General features: G+C 43.7%; 1 protein-coding gene across 1 annotated transcript in view; it reads right to left on the reverse strand.

Annotated features, from left to right (window-relative positions):
* Nucleotides 1-9,929, reverse strand: part of LOC139373407 (protein argonaute-3-like) — a 49,059-nt gene extending 39,130 nt beyond the window's left edge. Inside the window, exon 1 of the mRNA XM_071113871.1 lies at nucleotides 9,408-9,929. Coding sequence (XP_070969972.1) covers nucleotides 9,408-9,426 — 19 coding nt within the window. The 5' untranslated portion in view covers nucleotides 9,427-9,929. The remainder of the gene's footprint in view (nucleotides 1-9,407) is intronic.
* Between the last annotated feature and the right edge of the window lie 15,179 nt (nucleotides 9,930-25,108).

Below are 25,108 nucleotides of genomic sequence, written 5' to 3' on the forward strand. Positions count from 1 at the left end.
AACAGATGCATATCCGTATTCCAAGTTATGTGAAATCCATAGACGAATGCCTAATGATTTTTTTTCAATTGACTGATTTATTTAAATGAACTGTAACTCAGTGAAATTGTTGCATGATAATTGATCGCATTGTGCAATATTTAATTATGGAATGTTATGATGGACACAGCTTTGTAGAACCAAAACATACATAGTCTCTGCTCAACTAACTAGACAACAAATTGTTTGGGGTTCGGCTTTTCAAATTATATTGTGCTCATCACCCTCATGGCAGTCAAGCAATACATTCTGCCAACAGTCGTTCACAATCTAGTCCGGTTGTGGCCACAACTAGACCTAGCTTCAAATGTAACAATAAATCATCGTATTTGTATGTCTAGCAATCAACAAATGTACACTGTAACGTGGTTTTGTAGAGTTAGTACAATCTATCTGTGATGCCGTGTCCCCAGTGTCTATCACTCGCTCCCATGCGTGTCATTGCCATGCCAACATCACCCATGTGGCTGCCACTTCTCCATGGCAACACAGACCATCCTGACAAGAGGAAAAACAGACACACATACCGACCTAATCAAGGGTCAAGCTCAAAAGAAGATGGTGTAATCATGAGTTGGACAATGCATGGTTTTGCCAGCCAGGAACACAATTAGCCTACCCACTCAAACATCAACTCATACACTGACTGCACTACTAAACAACTAGCTAGATACTGAACCTAAACCTAACAAGAAACAACTGAGTGTACAAGAGTGGGTGGCAATGGTGGTGTGGATGGCTAACTAACTGCCTCTTCTTCTTTCTCATCCTCTTCCATTTACAGTTAGGCTGTAAGTCTACCCACACATAGCTCTGGATCATGGGCTCTCTTGGCTTACACACACAGAACCTATACGATAAACACCATGTGAAAGCTGTAGGCCTATACAACATGGATCAGTGTTCAGCCAGGTACAGGCACTCAGCAGCTGTATCCTACATCTATGGCTCCTCTCTCGAGGCACGTTAACACACATGGGTCATTTGGTGGGTGCAAAATGTATCCAAATATTGTAATTCCCCTAAAATACAGTACAAAAAAAACAAAAAAAAAGTGGAAGTAGGGAACTTTACTTGGCATTTATCTCCCAGGCCTCATTTAAGACACCAAATACAGATTAAGATTTGATATCAAACTGGCATGAAATCAGAAAACATGACAATCCAACAGACTGTGTCGAATGAGTGCTAAGAAAGCAGACATCACAAATCATATCATCCATCTCCAATCATGGTTTCAATGTTTTGACAGCTCAAAACTATGCCAACAAATATTTTTCTCACAAAGCAGCTGCCCCTAGCTGATAGTTAATTGACTTTGTGGCTTTCATGCAGAATTGATTGATAATTAAGCGAGCCCACAGTGAGTTGGATCCCGAATGGCGCAGCGGTCTAAGGCACTGCATTTCAGTGCTAGAGATGTTACTACAGACCCTGGTTCGATCCTGGGCTGTATCACAACCGGCCATGATCGGGAGTCCCAAGCACTGTTCCATGCAACAACATCCGGGTTAGGGGAGGGTTGTAAAACAAATAACATTTGTTCTTAACTGACTTGCCTAGTTAAATAAAGGTAAGAAAAAAACACTATTCAATAACTTTGACACCAGCTGGTGTGGAAGGCAGGCAGGCAACTCCCAAACAGCCAGCCAGCCTCTCATGGGCTTGAGATAATTAGACACACCTGACGGGCTTGCCACCTGCTTATGACAGCCGGCGGCAAACCTAATTTAGGCGTAAAAGAAAAGCTTGAAACTAGATACTGTCGGGGGGAGATTCTCTTCTGTTCAACCAATCCAGTACATGTGGAGGAGTTAAGATGGAGTGTCGCCTTGTTAACGTCCTAAAGCGGAAGTCACGTCACAGGCTCTCTTTCCATTTCCCCTGAAAACCACAACATCCGGTTGTTGGGGACTCGGCAGAGGCAACCAACCAGCAAACAACTCCGTTCCACCAGCATGCAGTATGGGGGGAAAAATAATCAAATGGTCGTAACATTTTACGAGGAAATGCTAGCAGGCAGAATTTTAAGAATATGAAAAATGAGAAAATATTTTATAGCACAAATAATATTGACATTGTTAACAGCATGAAAAAATATGATTACTATCAATCAAATGTATTTATAAAGCCCTTCGTACATCAGCTGATGTCACAAAGTGCTGTACAGAAACCCAGCCTAAAACCCCAAACAGCAAGCAATGCAGGTGTAGAAGCACGGTGGCTAGGAAAAACTACCTAGAAAGGCAGGAACCTAGGAAGAAACCTAGAGAGGAACCAGGCTATGAGGGGTGGCCAGTCCTCTTCTGGCTGTGAAGTGTGGATATTGATAGATAGTTATCATGTAACAACAGTAATACAAATAACAAAACATTATTTATAATGCTATTAATAATAACAATAATACAATTATTTGTATTACATTAAATCAACCTTAGAAAATCCCACTGTTAATTAGCCCATTTGTATTGCTCTACGTTCAGAATGTTTTTCATATTGGACATCCATATCGCACCGTACATAATTCCCTGTACGTTGTGTTGCAGTAAAAGCAGGGTCCATTTTACGCATGAACACATCTATTGTTGAAGTTTACACCCAGAGGAGTGTCACTTCTGCAGCCCTTAAGAGCGGCCAATCAGCCTAAATCCATTTTTCATATTGGACTACATATTGCACCGTACATAATTCTCTGTACAAAATGGATGAGTTTGAACAAAAAGCTAGGTCATAGGAAGTGTTACTAGACTTTCACGGTGGTCAAATTGGTTTGGGTGGGGCCCCTGGACACTATATGGTACAAATATATCACTGTACAGGAAAAATATGAATTGTTTGTGTCCATAAAACCAGGGTCCAGTCTGCCCTTTGGTAATGTCGCTTTAACTCTTTGCTGACTGACTAAGTCAGGACAATATCTTAATTACAAAACAATAAATGAGAAATGTTTGCTTCCAGTGTGAAATAAAATGCCATTCTGTACCAGACTTGCACTCTTGGCTTGCCCTATAATGGAGGTGACAAATTCTGACCAGATGGTATTTTATTAGGATCCCCATTAGCTGTTGTGAAAGCAGCAGCTTCTCTTCATGGGTTCCACACACAACATGAAACATGACATAATACAGAACATTAATAGACAAGAACAGCTTAAGGACAGAACTACATACATTTTTAATAAGGCACACGTAGCCTACATATCAATACATACACACAAACTATCTAGGTCAAATAGGTGAGAGGTGTTGTGCCGCGAAGTGTTGCTTTATCTGTTTTTTGAAGCCAGGTTTGCTGTTTATTTGAGCAATATGAGATGGAACAGAGTGCCATGCAATACTGGCTCTATATAATACTGTACGCTTTCTTGAATTTGTTCTGGATTTGGGGACTGTGAAAAGACCCCTGGTGGCATGTCTGTTGGGGTAAGTGTGTGTGTCAGAGCTGTGTGTAAGTTGACTATGCAAACAATTTGGGATTTAACATATTAATGTTTCTTATAAAAAGAGGACAGGATGCAGTCAGTCTCTCGTCAACTATTACCCAAGAGAGACTGGCATGCATAGTCTTGATATCAGCCCTCTGATTACAAGGAAGAGCAAAACGTGCTGCTCTGTTCTGGGCCAGCTGCAGCTTAACTAGGTCTTTCCTTGCAGCCCTGGACCACACGACTGGACAATAATCAAGATTAGACAAAACTAGAGCCTGCAGAACTTTATTTTTGGAGTGTGGTGTCAGGTGAAGGAATGGGGCTCCCGACACAACATACATAAAATGGTGTACATTGCAATAAATGATAGGAACACAAAAACAATGTTGACCATTTAGGCTTGAAAAATAAGCAAATCACATATCTCATAAAAATACTTTAAAATGATCCTATGAGACTCAAAATTGACCTCAGGTGCATACTGTTTCCATTGATCATCCTTGAGATGTTTCTACAACTTAATTGGAGTCCACCTGTGGTATATTCAATTGATTGGACATGATTAAGGCAGGCACACCTGTCTATATAAAGTCCCACAGTTGACAGTGCATGTCAGAGCAAAACCCAAGCCATGAGGTCGAAGGAATTGTCCGTAGAGCTCCGAGACAGGATTGTGTAGGGGCACAGATCTGGGGACGGGTACCAAAACACTTCTGCAACATTGAAGTTCCCCAAGAACACAGTGGCCTCTCTTCCTAGAGTTGGCCACCCGGGCCAAACTGAGCAATCGGGGGAGAAAGGCCTTGGTCAGGGAGGTGACCAAGAACCAGATGGTCACTCTGACAGAGCTCCGGTTCCTCTGTGGAGATGGGAGAACATTCCAGAAGGACAAACATCTCTGCAGCACTCCACAAATCAGGCCTTTATGGTAGAGTGGCCAGACAGAAGCCTCTCCTCAGGAAAAGGCACATGACAGCCCGCTTGGAATTTGCCAAAAGGCACCTAAAGAACTCTCAGACCATGACAAGATTATCTGGTCAATGAAGCCAAGATTGAACTCCTTGGCCTGAATGTCAAGCGTCACGTCTGGAGGAAGTCTGACATTTTTAGCGGCAGGGACTGGGAGACTAGTCAGGATCGAGGGAAAGATGAACGGAGCAAAGTACAGAGAAATTCTAGATGAAAACCTGCTCCAGAGTGCTCAGGACCTCAGACTGGGGCGACGGTTCACCTTCCAACAGGACAATGACCCAAAGCACACAGCCAAAACAACACGAGTGGTTTCGGGACAAGTCTCTTAAATTTACTTGAGTGGCCCAGCCAGAGCCTGGACTTGAACCCGATCTAACTTACAGTACCAGTCAAAGGTTTAGACACACCTACTCATTCCAGGGTTTTTCTTTATTTTGACTATTTTCTACTTTGTAGAATAATAGTGAAAACATAAACTATGAAACAACACATATGGAATCATGTAGTAACCACAAAAGTATAAAACAAATCAAAGGACATTTTATATTTGCGATTCTTCAAAGTAGCCACCCTTTGCCTTGATGACAGCTCTGCACACTGTTGGCATTCTATCAACCAGCTACATGAGGTAGTCACCTGGAATGCATTTCAATGAACAGGTGTGTCTTTATTAAAAAGTGAAATTGTCAAATGTATTTCCTTCTTATTGTGTTTGAGCCAATCAGTTGTGTTGTGACAAGGTAGGGGTGGTATACAGAAGATAGCCCTATTTGGTAAAAGACAAAGTCCATATTATGGCAAGAACAGCTCAAATAAGCAAGGAGAAATGACAGTCCATCATTATTTAAGATATGAAGGTCAGTCAATGCGGAACATTTCAAGAACTTTGAAAGTTTCTTCAAGTTAGTCACAATAACCATCAAGTGCTATGATGAAACTGTCTCTCACGAGGACCGCCAAAGGAAATGAAGACCCAGAGTTACCTCTGCTGCAGAGGATAAGTTCATTAGAGTTACCAGCCTCAGAAATTGCAGCCCAAATAGATGCTTCAGAGTTCAAGTAATAGACACATTTCAACATCAACTGTTCAGAGGAGACTGTGTGAATCAGGCCACATTGAAGACAGTGCCACATTGAAAGTCACTGAGCTCTTCAACAAGGCCATTATACTATTGTTTTGTCTATGGATATTGCATGGCTCAAATTTATACACCTGCCAGCAACTAGTGTGGCTGAAATAACCAAATCCACTCATTTGAAGGGGTGTCCATATACTTTGTTTATACAATTTGACAAGCACTTGATAATGCCTCAAATTTCACAGCGGCATCCCGTCGTGGCCATGACGCACCCTAAAAAATCCATGCCTTTGCGGCCAATAGTCGTTGTGCCCTTGCCCCGGAGTGCTGCGTTGTGCCCTTCTCCCCGAGTGTTGCGCAATCCGAAGCGGCTCTCACTCACATGGCTCTCACTCACATGGCTCTCCATAACGTGATCGGATCTTTCTCACAGGCTACAAGTGAAGACTGACACATCAGGGACGCAACTGCGCGTGTTGTTATTCAATTCCGAGGTGCATATTGAAGATACTGGAAGAACTGTCCACATTTACTATTCATGCACCGGTCTCAAAACAGGGGCAGCGGGAAAAAATTACATGTCTGATATGCACTAAAATAGCAAATGGAGGATGCATTTGCATTGATGTCAGAGTGATTAGAGGGACAATAGAGTGCTGAGTACCAGGCAGTTTGCAAGTTTGGTAGGCTACTATATGACCAGCATCAGAGCTTGGAGAAGCCTAATTACCGTGACTAAACGGTCACATGGAATTTGATTGCCTTCATGAGTACTCCAACCTCAACCAACAGCTCCACCCCCCCGCAGCTACTCGCCCACGCCTCCCCAGCTTCTCCTTTACCCAAATCCAGATAGCAGATGTTCTGAAAGAGCTGCAAAACCTGGACCCATACAAATCAGCTGGGCTTGACAATCTGGACCCTCTATTTCTGAAACTGTCCGCCGCCATTGTCGCAACCCCTATTACCAGCCTGTTCAACCTCTCCTTCATATCATCTGAGATGCCCAAGGATTGGAAAGCTGCCGCGGTCATCCCCCTCTTCAAAGGGGGAGACACCCTGGACCCAAACTGTTACAGACCTAGATCCATCCTGCCCTGCCTATCTAAGGTCTTCGAAAGCCAAGTCAACAAACAGATCACTGACCATCTCGAATCCCACCGTACCTTCTCCGCTGTGCAATCTGGTTTCCGAGCCGGTCACGGGTGCACCTCAGCCACGCTCAAGGTACTAAACGATATCATAACCGTCATCGATAAAAGACAGTACTGTGTAGCAGTCTTCATCGACCTGGCCAAGGCTTTCGACTCTGTCAATCACCATATTCTTGTCGGCAGACTCAGTAGCCTCGGTTTTTCTAATTTACTGCCTTGCCTGGTTCACCAACTACTTTGCAGACAGAGTTCAGTGTGTCAAATCGGAGGGCATGTTGTCCGGTCCTCTGGCAGTCTCTATAGGGGTACCACAGGGTTCAATTCTCAGGCCGACTCTTTTCTCTGTATATATCAATGATGTTGCTCTTGCTGCGGGCGATTCCCTGATCCACCTCTACGCAAACAACACCATTCTGTATACTTCTGGCCCTTCCTTGGACACTGTGCTATCTAACCTCCAAACGAGCTTCAATGCCATACAACACTCCTTCCGTGGCCTCCAACTGCTCTTAAATGCTAGTAAAACCAAATGCATGCTTTTCAACCGTTCGCTGCCTTCACCCACACGCCCGAATAGCATCACCACCCTGGACGGTTCCGACCTAGAATATGTGGACATCTATAAGTACCTAGGTGTCTGGCTAGACTGTAAACTCTCCTTCCAGACTCATATCAAACATCTCCAATCCAAAATCAAATCTAGAGTCGGCTTTCTATTTCGCAACAAAGCCTCCTTCACTCACGCCGCCAAACTTACCCTAGTAAAACTGACTATCCTACCGATCCTCGACTTCGGCGATGTCATCTACAAAATAGCTTCCAATACGCTACTCAGCAAACTGGATGCAGTTTATCACAGTGCCATCCGTTTTGTTACTAAAGCACCTTATACCACCCACCACTGTGACCTGTATGCTCTAGTCGGCTGGCCCTCGCTACATGTTCCCCGCCAGACTCACTGGCTCCAGGTCATCTACAAGTCTATGCTAGGTAAAGCTCTGCCTTATCTCAGTTCACTGGTCACGGTGGCAACACCCACCCGTAGCACACGCTCCAGCAGGTGTATCTCACTGATCATCCCTAAAGCCAAAACCTCATTTGTCCACCTTTCCTTCCAGTTCTCTGCTGCCTGCGACTGGAACAAATTGCAAAAATCTCTGAAGTTGGAGACTTATCTCCCTCACCAACTTTAAACCTGCTATCTGAGCAGCTAACCGATCGCTGCAGCTGTACATAGTCCATCGGTATATAGCCCACCCAATTTACCTACCTCATCCCCATACTGTTTTTATTTTATTTAATTTTCTGCTCTTTTGCATACCAGTATCTCTACCTGCACATGTTCATCTGATCATTTATCACTCCAGTGTTAATCTGCTAAATTGTAATTATTCACTCCTATGGCCTATTTATTGCCTACCTCCTCATGCCTTTTGCACACAATGTATATAGATTTTTTTTTCTACTGTTATTGACTTGTTTATTCCATGTGTAACTCTGTGTTGTTGTCTGTTCACACTGCAATGCTTTATCTTGGCCAGGTCGCAGTTGCAAATGAGAACTTGTTCTCAACTAGCCTACCTGGTTAAATAGAGGTGAAATAAAAAATTACTTGTGACCACCGGTATGGCGGTAATACAGTCACCGCAACAGGCTTACTCCCAACCACAGTTTTACCTATGAACATTGAATAGTTTTTCCAATATGTAAATGGATAGGTGTATACATTGGGACCATTGGGACTACAGTGTATTGCATTGGGACCATTTGAGTGGGTGGAGTAGAAAGTGTTGCTGGGCATATAGACCTCAGTCCCCCATGAAACAACACCATATATACATTCTACAGATCCTTCTAAGTATTTATTACCCTATGTTTCCTGTACAGTGCTATATTTGTACCGTAAGGTGTCCAGGCAGCCCATTTTTAAGCAATTTGACCACAGTAAAAGGCCAGCAACACTCAGAGCCCGATGAAATGACACCAACATATACAATTCTACTAAGTATTCCCTACAATACTTTTACGGCGGCACCCTGAATATTTTTTGCTCTATATAGTGATTTGCATTGTGGCCGCCAATATAACGGGTGAAAGGGCCAGCAACACTCCGTATTATTCAGATCCCTTGAAATGACACCGTTTACACAATCTACAGACCCTACTGAGTATTGCCTATAACACTTTTACTACCACACCCAAAATAGGTTTTGCTCTATTAAGCCAATATGTATTCCATATACAGTGATTCGCATTGAGGGGATTTGTTTGACCTTCAAACTTGTTTTTTTTAAACCCAAATTGAATGCAAATTATTTCTTAAACATATGAATCATTGTTAATGTTTAGACAATTATATGTCATCTCATAAATAAATACAGGTTATTTACACTTTTCCCCGCTATTACGTGGGGGACTTTTATTTAGAAATGTTCCCAAATTCTGTGACCCGGAAGTACTTTTTTGTTGCTGCCGACGAGACGCTGAACCGGCAAACCATCTTACCAATGGTATGTCTGGTCACCCAAATTCGTTTTCTAACCCAGACAGTAGAGTGAAAGGCCTGAATGTGTTTATTTTCATGCATTATCTGATTGGTAGGCTTACTAGGCTTTTGGTTTGACTGTATGCTATCCTTTAAGGATAGCAACTGATAGTCAGCCTACAAAACTTCAACACCAAACTTCAACAATTTAATAAGAATAAGGGGTTTGACAGACAGGTGTATGAATATACCTGAAGTTCCGATTTCCATTCATGAGGTCTCTGTCCCCGGCTCCCAATGGTCAAATCTCAACGCAGCTCCTGTTCGTCTGACGCTATTACCTCAGCGTTGGAGACGTTCCACCCGACCACTCTCTCAAGCCGACACCCCGGCTTCTGTGCTGATTTGGACACGGGCCGCTGGGGTGTCCGCTTAACCCGAGATCCTCCCAAATTGCCCCCGTTGTCAACCGGCACAAGTTGAACGACGTGTCCCCTTCCTTTCGTTAAAGCACTAATTGTTCTCAGGTGATAATATATATATATTTTTTTTAAAGACTCAAGTCCCAGAAAATATTTCAGAGCCTCGGATACTCCACTGCTCCTATTCCTGAACGGTTTTAAGGCTATATCTCAATCGTTTAGGGTTTCACCTTGTCATTAGTTGCCAGGATAATTTCAACATCATGTTTGTTTTTTCCGACCATAAAAGTGACCCTTTTGGTGTTCTTCTGCCGGCAAATTGGTGTTTCACTCCCCGGTGCGTTCTCTGTACTACCGCTGTGAAGCGGGCAAGATTAACTAAGTACTTTCCGGGTTACGGATATCGTCTTCTTCTATGGTATATTGGCGATTGCACAATTTAATGTACATCCCGCCACCTACTGTGAGGGATGGAAACAGGATTCCCCCCTAAACGGCCAAACTACCAACAACAAAAAAATGACCAAACTACAAAAAATAAACTAAATCAAACAACTTTGCTGTTTAAAAAAAAACGGATATTTGGCTTGTCATGTTTCGGAGTAAAAAAGCACACCTGCTCTTTCCATGACATAGATTGACCAGGTGGATCCAGGTGAAAGCTATACTCCCTTATTGATGTCACTTGTTAAATCCACTTCAATCAGTGAGGATGAATGGGAGGACACTGGTAAAGAAGGATTTTTAAGCCTTGAGACATGGATTGTGTATGTGTGCCATTCAGAGGGTGAATGGGCAAGACAAAATATTTTGAACGGGGTATGGTAGTAGGTGCCAGGCGCACTGGTTTGTGTCAAGACCTGCAACACTGCTGGGTTTTCACGCTCAACAATTTCCCGTGTGTATCAAGAATGGTCCAGCACCCAAAGGACATCCAGCCAACTTGACACAACTGTGGGAAGCATTGGAGTCTACATGGGCCAGCATCCCTGTGGAACGCTATCGACACCTTGTAGAGTCCATGTCCTGACAAATTGAGGCTGTTCTGAGGGCCAAGGGGGGTGCAACTCAACATTAGGAAGGTGTTCCTAATGTTTGGTATACTTAGTGTATATTGTATCAAACTATAATATATTACATTGTGGGCCGATAGAAACAATATATGGCTTGCTTCATATACAGTATGCTGAGGAATAAAAGATACCGAAAAGTCAAACAATATCAAAATACAATGTTAAATGTTATGTGAGGTTGAAATGTATTTTGCAGCTGTTACATTTTGAACGAGGTTACATTGTAGGCTATCATTAAACAACCTAGTATGACACTAGTCTCAAAAGCCAGACCCAAGTGTTGCATAGGGTCTGGATGTCAAGACTAGTATGACACTTACATTCTACAAAGTTAAGGCACCCCCTACTAGGTTCGATTTGCTCCTAGCAGAACTCCCTTAAAGACCTTTGCTTGAAAAATAAGAAAAAAAGCGGAAATATTGCTGTTTGTCCCTCTTGAGATGCCATAGCAACAACATAGCCGGTATACACTTCCTCAAAATAGTCTGAATTAATCCAAGATAAATCAAGAAATCTATAATTAATTTAGATGTTTTTGCCGAGGAGATCTTAGCCACACAATTTTACATCTAAGATGTTTGATGCAGTATTTCTCAAGTGAAAAAATGTGCATGAAAACTAGTCGTCTCTCGTTGAATGACAACAAACACTTAATTGAAGAATCCCGTCCATAGTTCCCACTCACACTAGGAGTTATACTGTTGACCAATCACCAACCAAAGGGCATAGACTTCAATGACTAAACTTTGACTTGGCTCAAGGAAAAATGTTGTGTGTGTAGGCCTATTTATCATTGCCAGGTCGCAGGTGTAAATGAGAACTTGTTCTCAACTAGCCTACCTGGTTAAATAAAGTTGAGAAAAAAAAATGGTAAATAAAAAATACATGCTCCAAATGCTTTTGTAGATGACAGTAATGGAAGAGGGTGAAAGGATGTGCTGCTCCAGCTGTCAGGAAAGGGAATAGGTGTACTAGTTAGATAGGTCAGGGCTGTCTAATTGTAATATAATGAAGCCTGTTTCTTTGTCATGTTGTCTGTCCTCAGATATGGTCTGCAGATGAAGAGGTCCCAGTGAATGTCCCAAGAGACTGCTGGCACATGCTTACGTGTCATGGGTTGTAACAACCTCTCCCTCAACTTGATCAAGACAAAAGAGATGATTGTGGACTACAGAAAAAGTAGGAACGAGCACGCCCCCATTCTCATCGATGGGGCTGTAGTGGAGCAGGTTGAGAGCTTCAAGTTCCTTGGTGTCCACATCACCAACAAACTATCATGATCCAAACACACCAAGATAGTCGTGAAGAAGGCATGATAACGCCTATTCCCCTCAGGAGACTGAAAAGATATGGCATGGGTCTTCAGATCCTCAAAAAGTTCTACAGCTGCACCATCGAGAGCATCACCGCCTAGTATGGCAACTGCTCGGCCTCCGACTACAAAGAGTAGTGCGTACGGTCCAGTATATCACTGGGGCCAAGCTTCTTGCCATCCACGACCTCTAGACCAGGCGGTGTCAGAGGAAGGCCCAAAAAATTGCCAAGGACTCCAGCCACCCTAGTCATAGACTTTTCTCTCTGCTACCGCACGGCAAGCGGTACCAGAGCGCCAAGTCTAGATAAAAAAAGGCTTCTTAACAGCTTCCAACCCCAAGCCATAAGACTCTTGAACAGTTAATGAAATGGCTACCTGGACAATTTGCATTGTCCCCACCCCACCCCCCATTTTTATGCTGCTGCTACTCTCTGTTTATAATCCATGCATAGTCACTTTACCTCTACCTACATGTATGTACATATTACCTCAATTACCTCGACTAACCGGCGCCCCTGCACATTGGTTCTGAACCGGAACCCCCTGTATAAAGCCTCGCTATTTTATGGTTGCTCCTTAAATATTTATTATACTTCTATTATAATTGTAATATATTCATTTTAAACTGCATTGTTGGTTAAGGGCTTGTAAGTAAGCATTTCACTGTATTTGGCACATGTGACAAAATAAGGACAACCATCTCTGCAGCAATCCAGCACGCCAGATGGAAGCCACTCCTCAGTAAAAGGCACATGACAGCCCGCTTGGAGTTTGCCAAAAGGCACCTAAAGGACACAAGGTAATAACATTTTTGCATCTGAGCTCCTAGAGTGTGCAGCTCTCTTTTATTTTGAAGTTTTCTACTCCGCTAGCCAGCACCTCGCCTAAATAGGTGTGCATTTCTTGTTCTTTTTCACCCAAAGGACACAGATCATGAGAAACAAGATTCTCTGGTCTAATGAAACCAAGATTGAATTCTTTAGCCTGAATGCCAAGCATCATGTCTGGAGCAAATGAACGGAGCAAAGTACAGAGAGATCCTTGATGAAAACCTGCTCCAGAGCGCTCAGAACCTCAGACTGGGGAAAAGGTTCACCTTCCAACAGGACAACGACCCTAAGCACACAGCCAAGACAATGCAGGAGTGGCTTCGGGACAAGTGTCAATGTCCTTGAGTGGCCCAGCCAGCGGCCTTAAGATGCAGGTAATTGTCAGTGTTCTATTGCAAAATCAGATGTTCTGGCTAAGGCTTTCTCTGGTCTGCTAACGCAATCAGGTCCTCAAACTCAGGGAAGCGCCAAGGTTTGGAGGTTATTAAAAATGTATCTGGGTCCTCTAGGTATGTCTCCACATCAGACATCATGTCTTCAGTTGCACCCACAAATCACTGCTTCTCTTCAGCAGAGTGTTATTTTGACCGATTTGCCAGAGTCTGTAAAATTACAGATTACCCCTTGGTCTGTCCCTTGCCCCACAGATATTCAAGAAGTGTGCTGAAGTCGCCCTAGCCGCCATGTGGGAGAGAGGCTTAAGAATCTTGACGTACATCGACGACTGGTTGATCTGAGCTGACACTCAAGCTCAGGCAGCGGAGCGCACAGCCCAGCTGTTATCGCACCTGCTCGCTTAAGGCTTCAGGATAAATCTGGCCAAAAACACCCTCTTACCAACCCAGCAGAAAGTATTTTTGGGATTATCTCTGGACTCTGTAGTCTGTAAAGTAGCCCTCATCGTGGATAGAGTGACCACTTTTCGCCACTGGCTTTCGTTGTTTAGCCCGGCAACATCAGTCACGTACTGGATACGTCCGAGGCTTCTTGGGTTCATGGCCGTCATGATTGTGATTGTTCCGCTTGGTCTCCTCCTCATGAGAGACTTCCAATGTTGTGTAACCTCACTCTGCTTGGACCCGTCTCTCCACCGACACAGGCGTTTGCTTCTCTCAGAAAGTCTCTATCGGCACTTCAATGCTGGAGAGACCCATCCCTCTTGGGTCTCGACAAGGCTGCTGTTACGGCAGGGCTGCTGTCAATCTGTACGCATCGCAGTACAACTCACACTGTCGCTTGTTCTTTTCGCGATGAAAGATCACAACTCTCCTCTAGGCATGGACGCTCTGGACGGATTTACTTCTGTACACCTTCCCTCCAGTGGGCCTGACCTCCCTCCCCCCTACACTGGACAGAGTGAGAGAAAACGGTATATCCCTCATCCTGATAGCCCTGCATTGGCCCAGGAAGCCATGGGCAGCGAAGATTGTACCTCTCTTGTATGTGCAACCTGTTCTCAAATAGTGCAGGGATCTGCTATCCCAAGCGCAGGGTTAAATATTCCACCCTTATTCTGAGCTGATGGATCTCTGGGCCTGGCCCGTGAGAGGTCCAACTTAGACTCGGTGGGCTTGCCTCCGTGTTTGCCTCAATTCAGAGCTTCAGCCCCTTCTACAAGAGGTATTTATTACCTAAAGTGGAGAGTATTTGAGAGGTGGTGTGAGAGACACAAGTTGGTCTCATTTCAGTGTTCCATCCCTGCCGTTCTCTTCTTCCTACAGGAATTGCTCAACAAGGGCAAGGCCTTTTCCACTGTTAAGGTCTAATTGGCGACGATCGGGGCTCACCCCCTGGTTCCTCATTTTTTGAAGGGAGTGTACCGTCTCAGTCCGGTCTCCAAGCCACTTGCCCCATCATGGAACTTGGTACTGGTTCAGGATGCGCTTACAGATGATCACTTTGAGCTCATGGAGACAGTGGATCTTAAGAATCTGTTGCTTGCCTTGGCCACACCCAAGTGCATTACCGATCATCATGCGCTCTCGGTTCATCCTTCATGCACTCAGTTTTCCCCCGACTACTCCAAGGTTATGTTATGCCCTAACACTGCATTCATTCCTAAGGTCATTCCCATGAGTTATAGTAGTCAAACTACTGATCTCTTTCCCTTCCACCCTTCAATGTTCTCTTCTCCAAAGCAGCGGCGCCATAACATGTTGTGTTCAAGTTTGCGTACTGCACATCTACATGGACAGGACTAGGCCATTCCATAGTTGTGCTCGGAGTAGGCCTTTGTCCTAACAACACCTCTCCCATTGGGTAGTGGAGGCTATCACCAAGGCGTACTGTTGTCAGGGATTACAGTCTCCGCTGGGTGTCCTGGCATATTCCACTAGAGGAATTGCCATGCCATGGGCACTTGTTCAGTGGCATCTCTGTCTTGGAGATTTATGCGGTGGCTAGTTGGGCTTCTCCTCACACCTTTGTGAGGTTCTATCGCCTGGATGTTACTGCGCCCTCCCTGGTCCACACAGTCCTTGGCGTTGGAGCTGAGTAGGATGGATCAGGTACATTATCATGTACCACAACAGGCTTCTCAGGAAACTGGCTATTGGCAATCGGGGCATTTGCAACTGTCCCATAGTGAGATGTCAAACCGAGTCTGAAAGGTAACTTTTGGTTACCGTATGTAACTGCAGTTTTCTGAGGGAGATGAGGGAGAAATCTCTCCACATTGCTCTCTTGCACAACTCGTGTAAGAGGCAGTTCTTAGAATGAGAAAACTAAAGCAGTGCAGGGTGTTATATAGACAAGCGGGGTGTACACCCACAAAGCTCTGATTGGCCAATTAGGTGTGATTGATTAAGGCTTCAACAAATGATCTGCAAAACACGACGTGTCTCATAGTGAGATGTCTCCTTCAGAGAACCCGGTGTTACATACGGTAACCCAAAGTTATTGACTAAGGTTATATTGGCTGTAGTAATTTAACCTCGCTAACTAGCTACTTCTGCTAATGTTACAGCTGCTACAGTGCTAGCTAGCAGAGATGCTAGGTAGCTAGATTGCTTTGTTGACAAATAATCAAATCGAATTTCAAATACATTTTTATTTGTCACTTGCGCCGAATGTAATAGGTGTTACAGTGAAATACTTACTTACAAGCCCATAACCAACAATGCAGTTTTAAGAAAAATATGTGTTAAGAAAATATTTACTGAAATAAACTGAAGTAAAAAAATGTTTTTTAAATAAAAACAATTAAAGAGCAACAATAAAATAACAGTAGCGAGGCTATATACTGTACAGGGGGTACCGGTACAGAGTCAATGTGCACAGGTAATATGTACATGTAGGTAGAGGTAAAGTGACTATGCATAGATAATAAACAGCGAGTAGAGCAGCGTAAAGAAAATGGCGGGTCAATGCAAATAGTCTAGGTATCCATTTGATTAGCTGTTCAGCAGTCTTATGGCTTGGGGGTAAGAAGCTGTTAAGAAGCCTTTTGGACCTAGACTTGGCGCTCCGGTACTGCTTAAAGAGAGAACAGTCTATGACTAGTGTGGCTGGAGTCTTGGGCCTTCCTCTGACATCGCCTGGTATAGAGGTCCTGGATAGCAGGAAGCTTGGCCCCAGTGATGTACTGGGCCATACATACTACCCTTTGTAGTGCCTTGTGGTCGGAGGCAGAGCAGTTGCCATACCAGGCGATGATGCAACCAGTCAGGATGCTCTCGATGGTGCAGCTGTAGAACTTTGAGGAGCTGAGGACCCATGCCAAATCTTTTCAGTCTCCTGAGGGGGTATAGGCATAGTCATGCGCTCTTCGTGACTGTCTTGGTGTGTTTGGACCATGATAGTTTGTTGGTGATGCAGACACCAAGGACTTTGAAGCTCTCGACCTGCTCCACTACAGCCCCGTCGATGAGAATGGGGGCGTGCTTGGCCCTCCTTTTCCTGTAGTCCACAATCAGCTCCTTTGTCTTGATCATGTTGAGGGATAGGTTGTTGTCCTGGCACCAGATGGCTAGGTCTCTGACCTCCTTCCTATAGGCTGTCTCATCGTTGTGTGTGATCAGGCCCACCACTGTTGTGTCATCGGAAAACGTACGGGAAGTCCCCCATGAAATGGACAAAAATTAATGGCAACTTATTGCCATTGGGCGAACCATATACACAATCGCAAATACCACTCAAATGGATGGCAGTTCATCCAAACCATATGGCAAGTGGAGCATGGCAAATGCCAAGAGTCATACCCCCAAAATCTCAAAGTGTCACGTTCTGACCTTTATTTCCTTTGTTTTGTCATTATTTAGTATGGTCAGGGCGTGAGTTGGGGTGGGCAGTCTATGTTTGTTTTTCTATGATTTGGAGATTTCTATGTTTCGGCCTAGTATGGTTCTCAATCAGAGGCAGGTGTCATTAGTTGTCTCTGATTGAGAATCATACTTAGGTAGCCTGGGTTTCACTGTGTGTTTGTGGGTGTTTGTTTCCGTGTCTGTGTTTTTCACCACACGGTACTGTTTTGGGTTTCGTTCATTCCACGTTTATTGTTTTTGTATTCAGTTGTTCATGTGTACTATTTCTTATTAAAAGAACCATGGACACTTACCAGGCCGCATATTGGTCCTCCGATCCTTTTCTCCTCTCCTCTTCGGAAGAAGAGGAGGAAATCCCTTACACAAAGATTGAGAACGCGCTCCACCGTAGATTTTCATATGGGAAATGGTCACAAAGTCAAGACCCAAGGGTGAAATTTTGAAAACCTCCTTCTTTTAAAAAAAAATGTTTGGTCAATTATACATACAGTGCCTTGCGAAAGTATTCGGCCCCCTTGAACTTTGCGACCTTTTGCCACATTTCAGGCTTCAAACATAAAGATATAAAACTGTATTTTTTTGTGAAGAATCAACAACAAGTGGGACACAATCATGAAGTGGAACGACATTTATTGGATATTTCAAACTTTTTAACAAATCAAAAACTGAAAAATTGGGCGTGCAAAATTATTCAGCCCCTTTACTTTCAGTGCAGCAAACTCTCTCCAGAAGTTCAGTGAGGATCTCTGAATGATCCAATGTTGACCTAAATGACTAATGATGATAAATACAATCCACCTGTGTGTAATCAAGTCTCCGTATAAATGCACCTGCACTGTGATAGTCTCAGAGGTCCGTTAAAAGCGCAGAGAGCATCATGAAGAACAAGGAACACACCAGGCAGGTCCGAGATACTGTTGTGAAGAAGTTTAAAGCCGGATTTGGATACAAAAAGATTTCCCAAGCTTTAAACATCCCAAGGAGCACTGTGCAAGCGATAATATTGAAATGGAAGGAGTATCAGACCACTGCAAATCTACCAAGACCTGGGCTGTCCATCTAAACTTTCAGCTCATACAAGGAGAAGACTGATCAGAGATGTAGCCAAGAGGCCCATGATCACTCTGGATGAACTGCAGAGATCTACAGCTGAGGTGGGAGACTCTGTCCATAGGACAACAATCAGTCGTATATTGCACAAATCTGGCCTTTATGAAAGAGTGGCAAGAAGAAAGCCATTTCTTAAAGATATCCATAAAAAGTGTTGTTTAAAGTTTGCCACAAGCCACCTGGGAGACACACCAAACATGTGGAAGAAGGTGGTCTGGTCAGTTCAAACCAAAATTGAACTTTTTGGCAACAATGCAAAACGTTATGTTTGGCGTAAAAGCAACACAGCTGAACACACCATCCCCACTGTCAAACATGGTGGTGGCAGCATCATGGTTTGGGCCTGCTTTTCTTCAGCAGGGACAGGGAAGATGGTTCAAATTGATGGGAAGATGGATGGAGCCAAATACAGGACCATTCTGGAAGAAAACCTGATGGAGTCTGCAAAAGACCTGAGACTGGGAAGGAGATTTGTCTTCCAACAAGACAATGATCCAAAACATAAAGCAAAATCTACAATGGAATGGTTCAAAAATAAACATATCCAGGTGTTAGAATGGCCAAGTCAAAGTCCAGACCTGAATCCAATCGAGAATCTGTGGAAAGAACTGAAAACTGCTGTTCACAAATGCTCTCCATCCAACCTCACTGAGCTCGAGCTGTTTTGCAAGGAGGAATGGGAAAAAATGTCAGTCTCTCGATGTGCAAAACTGATAGAGACATACCCCAAGCGACTTACAGCTGTAATCGCAGCAAAAGGTGGCGCTACAAAGTATTAACTTAAGGGGGCTGAATAATTTTGCACGCCCAATTTTTCAGTTTTTGATTTGTTAAAAGAGTTTGAAATATCCAGTAAATGTCCTTCCACTTCATGATTGTGTCCCACTTGTTGTTGATTCTTCACAAAAAAATACAGTTTTATATATTTATGATTGAAGCCTGAAATGTGGCAAAAGGTCGCAAAGTTCAAGGGGGCCGAATACTTTCGCAAGGCACTGTATGTAATAACCGTATGAACATACATTTGTCTTATTTTATTGAGTTTGTTGATAAGGCCTATGTTTTCTCCATTTGCAATTATGATCATAGGAAGTCGGCTTCCGAACCCAAAGGTCCAAATGGCATAAGAAATGTCCAAATGGCATTTATACTGACCAAATTATGTATATCACTATGTTAAGCCCTGAGTCAACCTAGAAGGTCTATTTGTCATGTTTGATCATAGGAAGTAATTATTTGGTGCAATGAGAATTGGGACTCATTTACCATCACGAATTGGACATGCTCTAATACACTGCAGAAATGCCCAATTGACTGTCCCGTTGAACTCTGGATGGTCAAGCAGTGATAGTTGTTCCTCTCCATTGCTCGTTGGTGCAATGAGAGAGAAGTGGGACTGTCGCTTTTCAAAAACCCGAAATGACCATACCCCTATTGGATGGGCGTGGGTGTGCTCTCTACCCGGCCATGGACCCTTTGCTCCCCCTTAAAGGCATTAAAAATCATTTAAAAAATTTGCTCCTGGTAACCCGTTCAGATAATCAGGCAGTCCACTTGCAATGTCTTACAATGGGCATTTACCATCACGAATTTGACATGCTCTAATATACTGCAGAAATGCCTAATTGACTGGCCCGTTGAACTCAGGATAGCCGTGCATTGATAGTGGTTCCTCTCCATCGCTTGTTGGTGTTGATTTAAGCCTGTCCATTTGGTGATGGTTCATCACTGTTTAAACTTATTGCAAACGGACAAAAGTCAGCCATCAAGTCAGCGTCCATCAGTCAATAAGATATCATTCTGACAGCAAACTGATACATACTGACACCAAACCCACTTGGTCCAACACGTTTAGAAGGCAACTATCACATATTTCAGAGCAGGCCTTCTGTTTAAAACATAATAAAAACATAAAACACGTAGTTACATTCTAGTTGCGGGTCCAGTTCTGACATTATGTGTAGGCCTAGCTGAGGCGACCACAAGTCCCAAGTTTCGGTTCGATATGTCATCCACGTAACTCACCATGAACTATTGACTTAAGCTCTAGAACATGTATATAACGTTTCAGAGCTCTAGGTCTGCCGGTTCTTTGATGGTGCGAACACCGGTATCTATTGCAGGCTCTGTGTGTCTGGGATAATGGTGTTGTGAGCCATGACCAGCCTTTCAAAGCACTTCATGGCTATAGACATGAGTGCTACAGATAGGTCAAATCAAATCAAATTTTATTGTTCACATACACATGGTTAGCAGATGTTATTGCGAGTGTAGCTTGCTTGTGCTTCTAGTTCCGACAGTGCAGTAATATCTAACAAGTAATCTAACAATTTCACAACAACTACCTAATACACACAAATCTAAGTAAAGGGATGGAATAAGAATATATACATATAAATATATGGATTAAAGTGGCATTATTAAAGTGACTAGTGATCTATTTATTAAACTGGCCAGTGATTTTTGTCTGTATGTAGGCAGCAGCCTCTCTGTGTTAGTGATGGCTGATTAACATTCTGATAGCCTTGAGATATAAGCTATTTTTCAGTCTCTTGGTTCCAGCTTTGATGCACCTGTACTGACCTCACCTTCTGGATGGTAGCGGGGTGAACAGGCAGTGGCTCAGGTGGTTGTTGTCCTTTATGATATTTTTGGCCTTCCTGTGACAATGGGTGCTGTAGGTGTCCTGGAGAGCAGATAGTTTGTGCAGACCGCACCACCCTCTGGAGAGCCCTGCGGTTGTGGGCAGTGCAGTTGCCGTACCAGGCAGTGATACAGCCTGAGGTAGTCATTTAGGCGGGTTACCTTGGTGTTCTTGGTCACAAGGACTATGGTGTTCTACTCGAAACATGTAAATTATACAGACTCGGTCAATCCGGTAATCTCGGTAATCCGTCTGGCCCTACAGCCCTGTGAATATTGACCTGTTTAAAGGTTTTACTCACATCGGCTACGGAGAGCGTGATCACTCAGTCGTCCAGAACAGCTGGTGCTCTCATGCATGCTTCAGTGTTGCTTGCTTCGAAGCACAAATGGAAGTCATTTAGCTTATCTGGTAGGCTCGTATCACTGGACAGCTCGCGGCTGGACTTATCTTAGTAGTCCGTAATAGTTTGCAATCCCTGCCATGTCAGACGAGCATTGGAGCCGGTGTAGTAGGATTCAATCTTAGTCCTGTATTGACGCTTTGCCTGTTTGATTGTTCATCAGAAGGCATAGTGGGATTTCTTATTAGCATCCGCATTAGAGTCCCGCTCCTTGAAAGTGGCAGCTCTATCATTTAGCTCATTGTGAATGTTTCCTGTAATCCATCACTTCTGGTTGGGGTATGTACGTACTGTGATAACCCGGGGGCCAGCAGGGAGCTACAAAGGAAGGACCAGGACCTTGGTCAGCTCCAGAGTGCTAAAGAGGCCAAGGTGAGTCAGCACCAATACTACTCAGTCCAAGTGCTGCAACCAATTGTCACCTGGAATTGATTTTACCTGTTCCTCGTTACCACAAATGGGTATAAGTTGAGGTGCAGTCACTCAGGCGTTGGGGCAGACAGGCTGAATAATCCTAAATGCCATCGGAAGAATCCTGGAACATATTCCAGTTTGTGCTAGCACAACAGTCCTGTAGCTTAGCATCTGCGTCATCTGATCACTTCCGTATTGAGCGAGTCACTGGTACTTACTGTTTTCATTTTTCCTCGTATGTAGGAATCAGGAGGATAGACTTGTGGTCAGATTTGCCAAATGGAGGGTAGCTGTTCTGTCTTGCTGATGCATGCAAAACCCAGCCAACCCAGTATATTATCCATGTCGTCGTTCAGCCAATGACTCTGTGAAAATAAGATATTTTAGATTTTAATGTCCTGCTGGTAGGATATTCTCAAACGGAGCTCATCGTTTTTTCTCCAATAATTGCACATTGGCCAATAGGACAGATGGTAGAGGCGAGTTACCCACTCGCCAACACAAAATAGCTAAATTGGTTAGGAGCCCATAAAATGGCAGCCATCTCCTCAGGCGCCATTCTCCTCCTTCCATGACTTGGTGCGACATTGTTAGCTACAGGAATTGCTTTATATTTTAAAATTACCACCATTTTTTTCTGGTTCATATACAAGTAGACCAGAGACAGCTGCTGTTACATTGGTGTCTATGGTAGAGCCACCCCTTAAGTCAGGGGATCCCAAACTTTTTCGGTCCACGACCCCATTATGATATCTGAAAAGATTATCTTTTAGATTTCAATCATTTTCATTTAGATTTTTAGGTTAACCACATTACAATGATTTTGAGATACAAACACGATATAATATTTTTTTTGTGTATGTATATTTTTTTCTCAAGGATTTTGGAAATTCTCCCATGACACCGTTTCCCGCGACCTCTAATTTGGGAACTACTGCCTTAAGCATCTCCAATCCAAAATGTTATCTAGAATCGGCTTCCTATTTTGCAACAAAGCCTCCTTCACTCATGCTGCCAAACATACCCTCGTAAAACTGACTATCCTACCGATCCTTGACTTCGGCGATTTCATTTACAAAATAGCCTCCAATACTCTACTCAGCAAATTGGATGTAGTATATCACAGTGCCATCTGTTTTGTCACCAAAGCCCCATATACTACCCACCACTGCGACCTGTATGCTTTCGTTGGCTGGCCCTCCCTACATATTCATTGCCAAACCCACTGGATCCAGGTCATCTATAAGTCTTTGCTAGGTAAACCCCACCTTATCTCAGCTTACTGGTCACCATAGCAACACCCACCCATAGCACGTGCTCCAGCAGGTATATTTAACTGGTCATCCCCAAAGTCAACACCTGCTTTGACCACCTTTCCTTTCACTTCTCTGCTGCCAATGACTGAAACGAATTGCAAAAATCACTGACGCTGGAGACTTATATCTCCCTGTATAACTTTAAGCATCAGCTGTCAGAGCAGCTTACCGATCACTGTACCTGTACACAGCCCATCTTTAAATAGCACACCCAACTACCTCATCTCCATATTGTTATTACATTTTTTTGCTCTTTTGCACCCCAGTATCTCCACTTACACATCATCATCTGCACATCTATCACTCCAGTGTTAATACTAAATTGTAATTATTTCTCCCCTATGGCCTACTTATTGCCTTGCCTCCCTTATCTTACTACAATTGCACACACTGTACCAAGATTTTTCTATTGTGTTATTGACTGTACGTTTGTTTATCCCATGTGTAACTCTGTATTGTTGTTTTTGTCGCACTGCTTTGCTTTATCTTGGCCAGGTCGCAGTTGTAAATAAGAACTTGTTCTCAACTTGCCTACTTGGTTAAATAAAGGTGAAATAAATAAAAAAAATGTAAAAAAATAAATAAAAAACTTGCTAGGCTGCCAGCCCAGACGACATCCCTAATCGCGTCCTCAGAGCATGTGCAGACCAGGTGGCTGGAGTGTTTACAGACATATTTAATCTCTCCCTATCCCAATCTTTCAGTCCACACTTGCTTCACGATGTCCACCATTGTTCCTGTACCCAAGAAAGCAAAGGTAACTGAACTAAATTACTATCACCCCGTAGCACTCACTTCTGTCATCATGAAGTGCTTTGAGAGGCTAGTTAGGGATCATATCTACCTTCCCTGACACCCTAGACCCACTCCAATTTGTTTACCTCCCAATAGATCCCCAGACGATGCAATCGCCATCGCACTACACACTGCCCTATTCCATCTGGACAAGAGGAATACCTATGTAAGAATGCTGTTCATTTACTATAGCTCAGCATTCAACACCATAGTAAACTCCAATCATTAAGCTCGGGGCCCTGGGTCTGAACTCTGCCCTTTGCATCTGTGTCCTGGACTTCCTGACGGGCCTCCCTCAAGTGGTGAAGGCAGGAAACAACACCTCCACTTCACTGATCCTCAACACAGGGGCCCAACAAGGGTGCGTGCTCAGCAGAGAGCAGAGCAGAGTGTGCGAGACCACGCACACATCCAACTCAATCATCAAAATTGCAGACGACACAACAGTAGTAGGCCTAATTACCAATAATGACGAGACAGCCTACAGGGAGGAGGTAAGTGTCCTGGCGGAGTGGTACCAGGAAAATAACCTCTCACTCAACGTCAACAAAACAAAGGAGCTGATTGCGGACTTCAAGAAACAGCAAAGGGAGCACTGACGATCTTTAATGATCCACCCACACAGACAGTGCAGTGAAGAAGGCGCAACAGCGCCTCTTCAACCTCAGGAGGCTGAAGAAATTGAATTTGGCACCTAAAACCCTCACAAACTTTTACAAAAACAAAATTGAGAGCATTCTGTGAGGCTGTATCGCCGCCTAGTACAGCCTCTGCACAACCCGCAACTGCAGGGCTCTCCAGAGGGTGATGAGGTCTGCCCAACTCATCACCGGGGGCAAACTACCTGCCCTCCAGGATACCTACACCACCCGATGTCAGAGGAAGACCAAAAAGATAATCAAGGACATCAACCACCTGAGCCACTGCCTGTTCACCCTGCTATCATCCAGGAGGCGAGGTCAGTGCAGGTGTATCAAAGCTGGGACTGAGAGTCTAAAAAACTGCTTCTATTTCAAGACTGTTAAATAGCCATCACTAGCTGGCTTCCACCTGGTTACTGAACCCTGCACTTTAGATGCTTCTGCCCTATACACATAGACTTTGAATCACTGGCCTCTTTAATAATGGAACACTATATTTTTTTACTTCTTTACTCATCTCATGTACAGTGGGGAGAACAAGTATTTGATACACTGCCGATTTTGCAGCTTTTCCTACTTACAAAGCATGTAGAGGTCTGTAATTTTTTAATCATAGGTACACTTCAACTGTGAGAGACGGAATCTAAAACAAAAATCCAGAAAATCACATTGTATGGTTTTTAAGTAATTCATTTGCATTTTATTGCATGACATAAGTATTTGATAC

The sequence above is a fragment of the Oncorhynchus clarkii genome, chromosome 18, assembly GCF_045791955.1.
Source record: "Oncorhynchus clarkii lewisi isolate Uvic-CL-2024 chromosome 18, UVic_Ocla_1.0, whole genome shotgun sequence".
In the NCBI taxonomy this organism is placed as follows: Eukaryota; Metazoa; Chordata; class Actinopteri; order Salmoniformes; family Salmonidae; genus Oncorhynchus; species Oncorhynchus clarkii.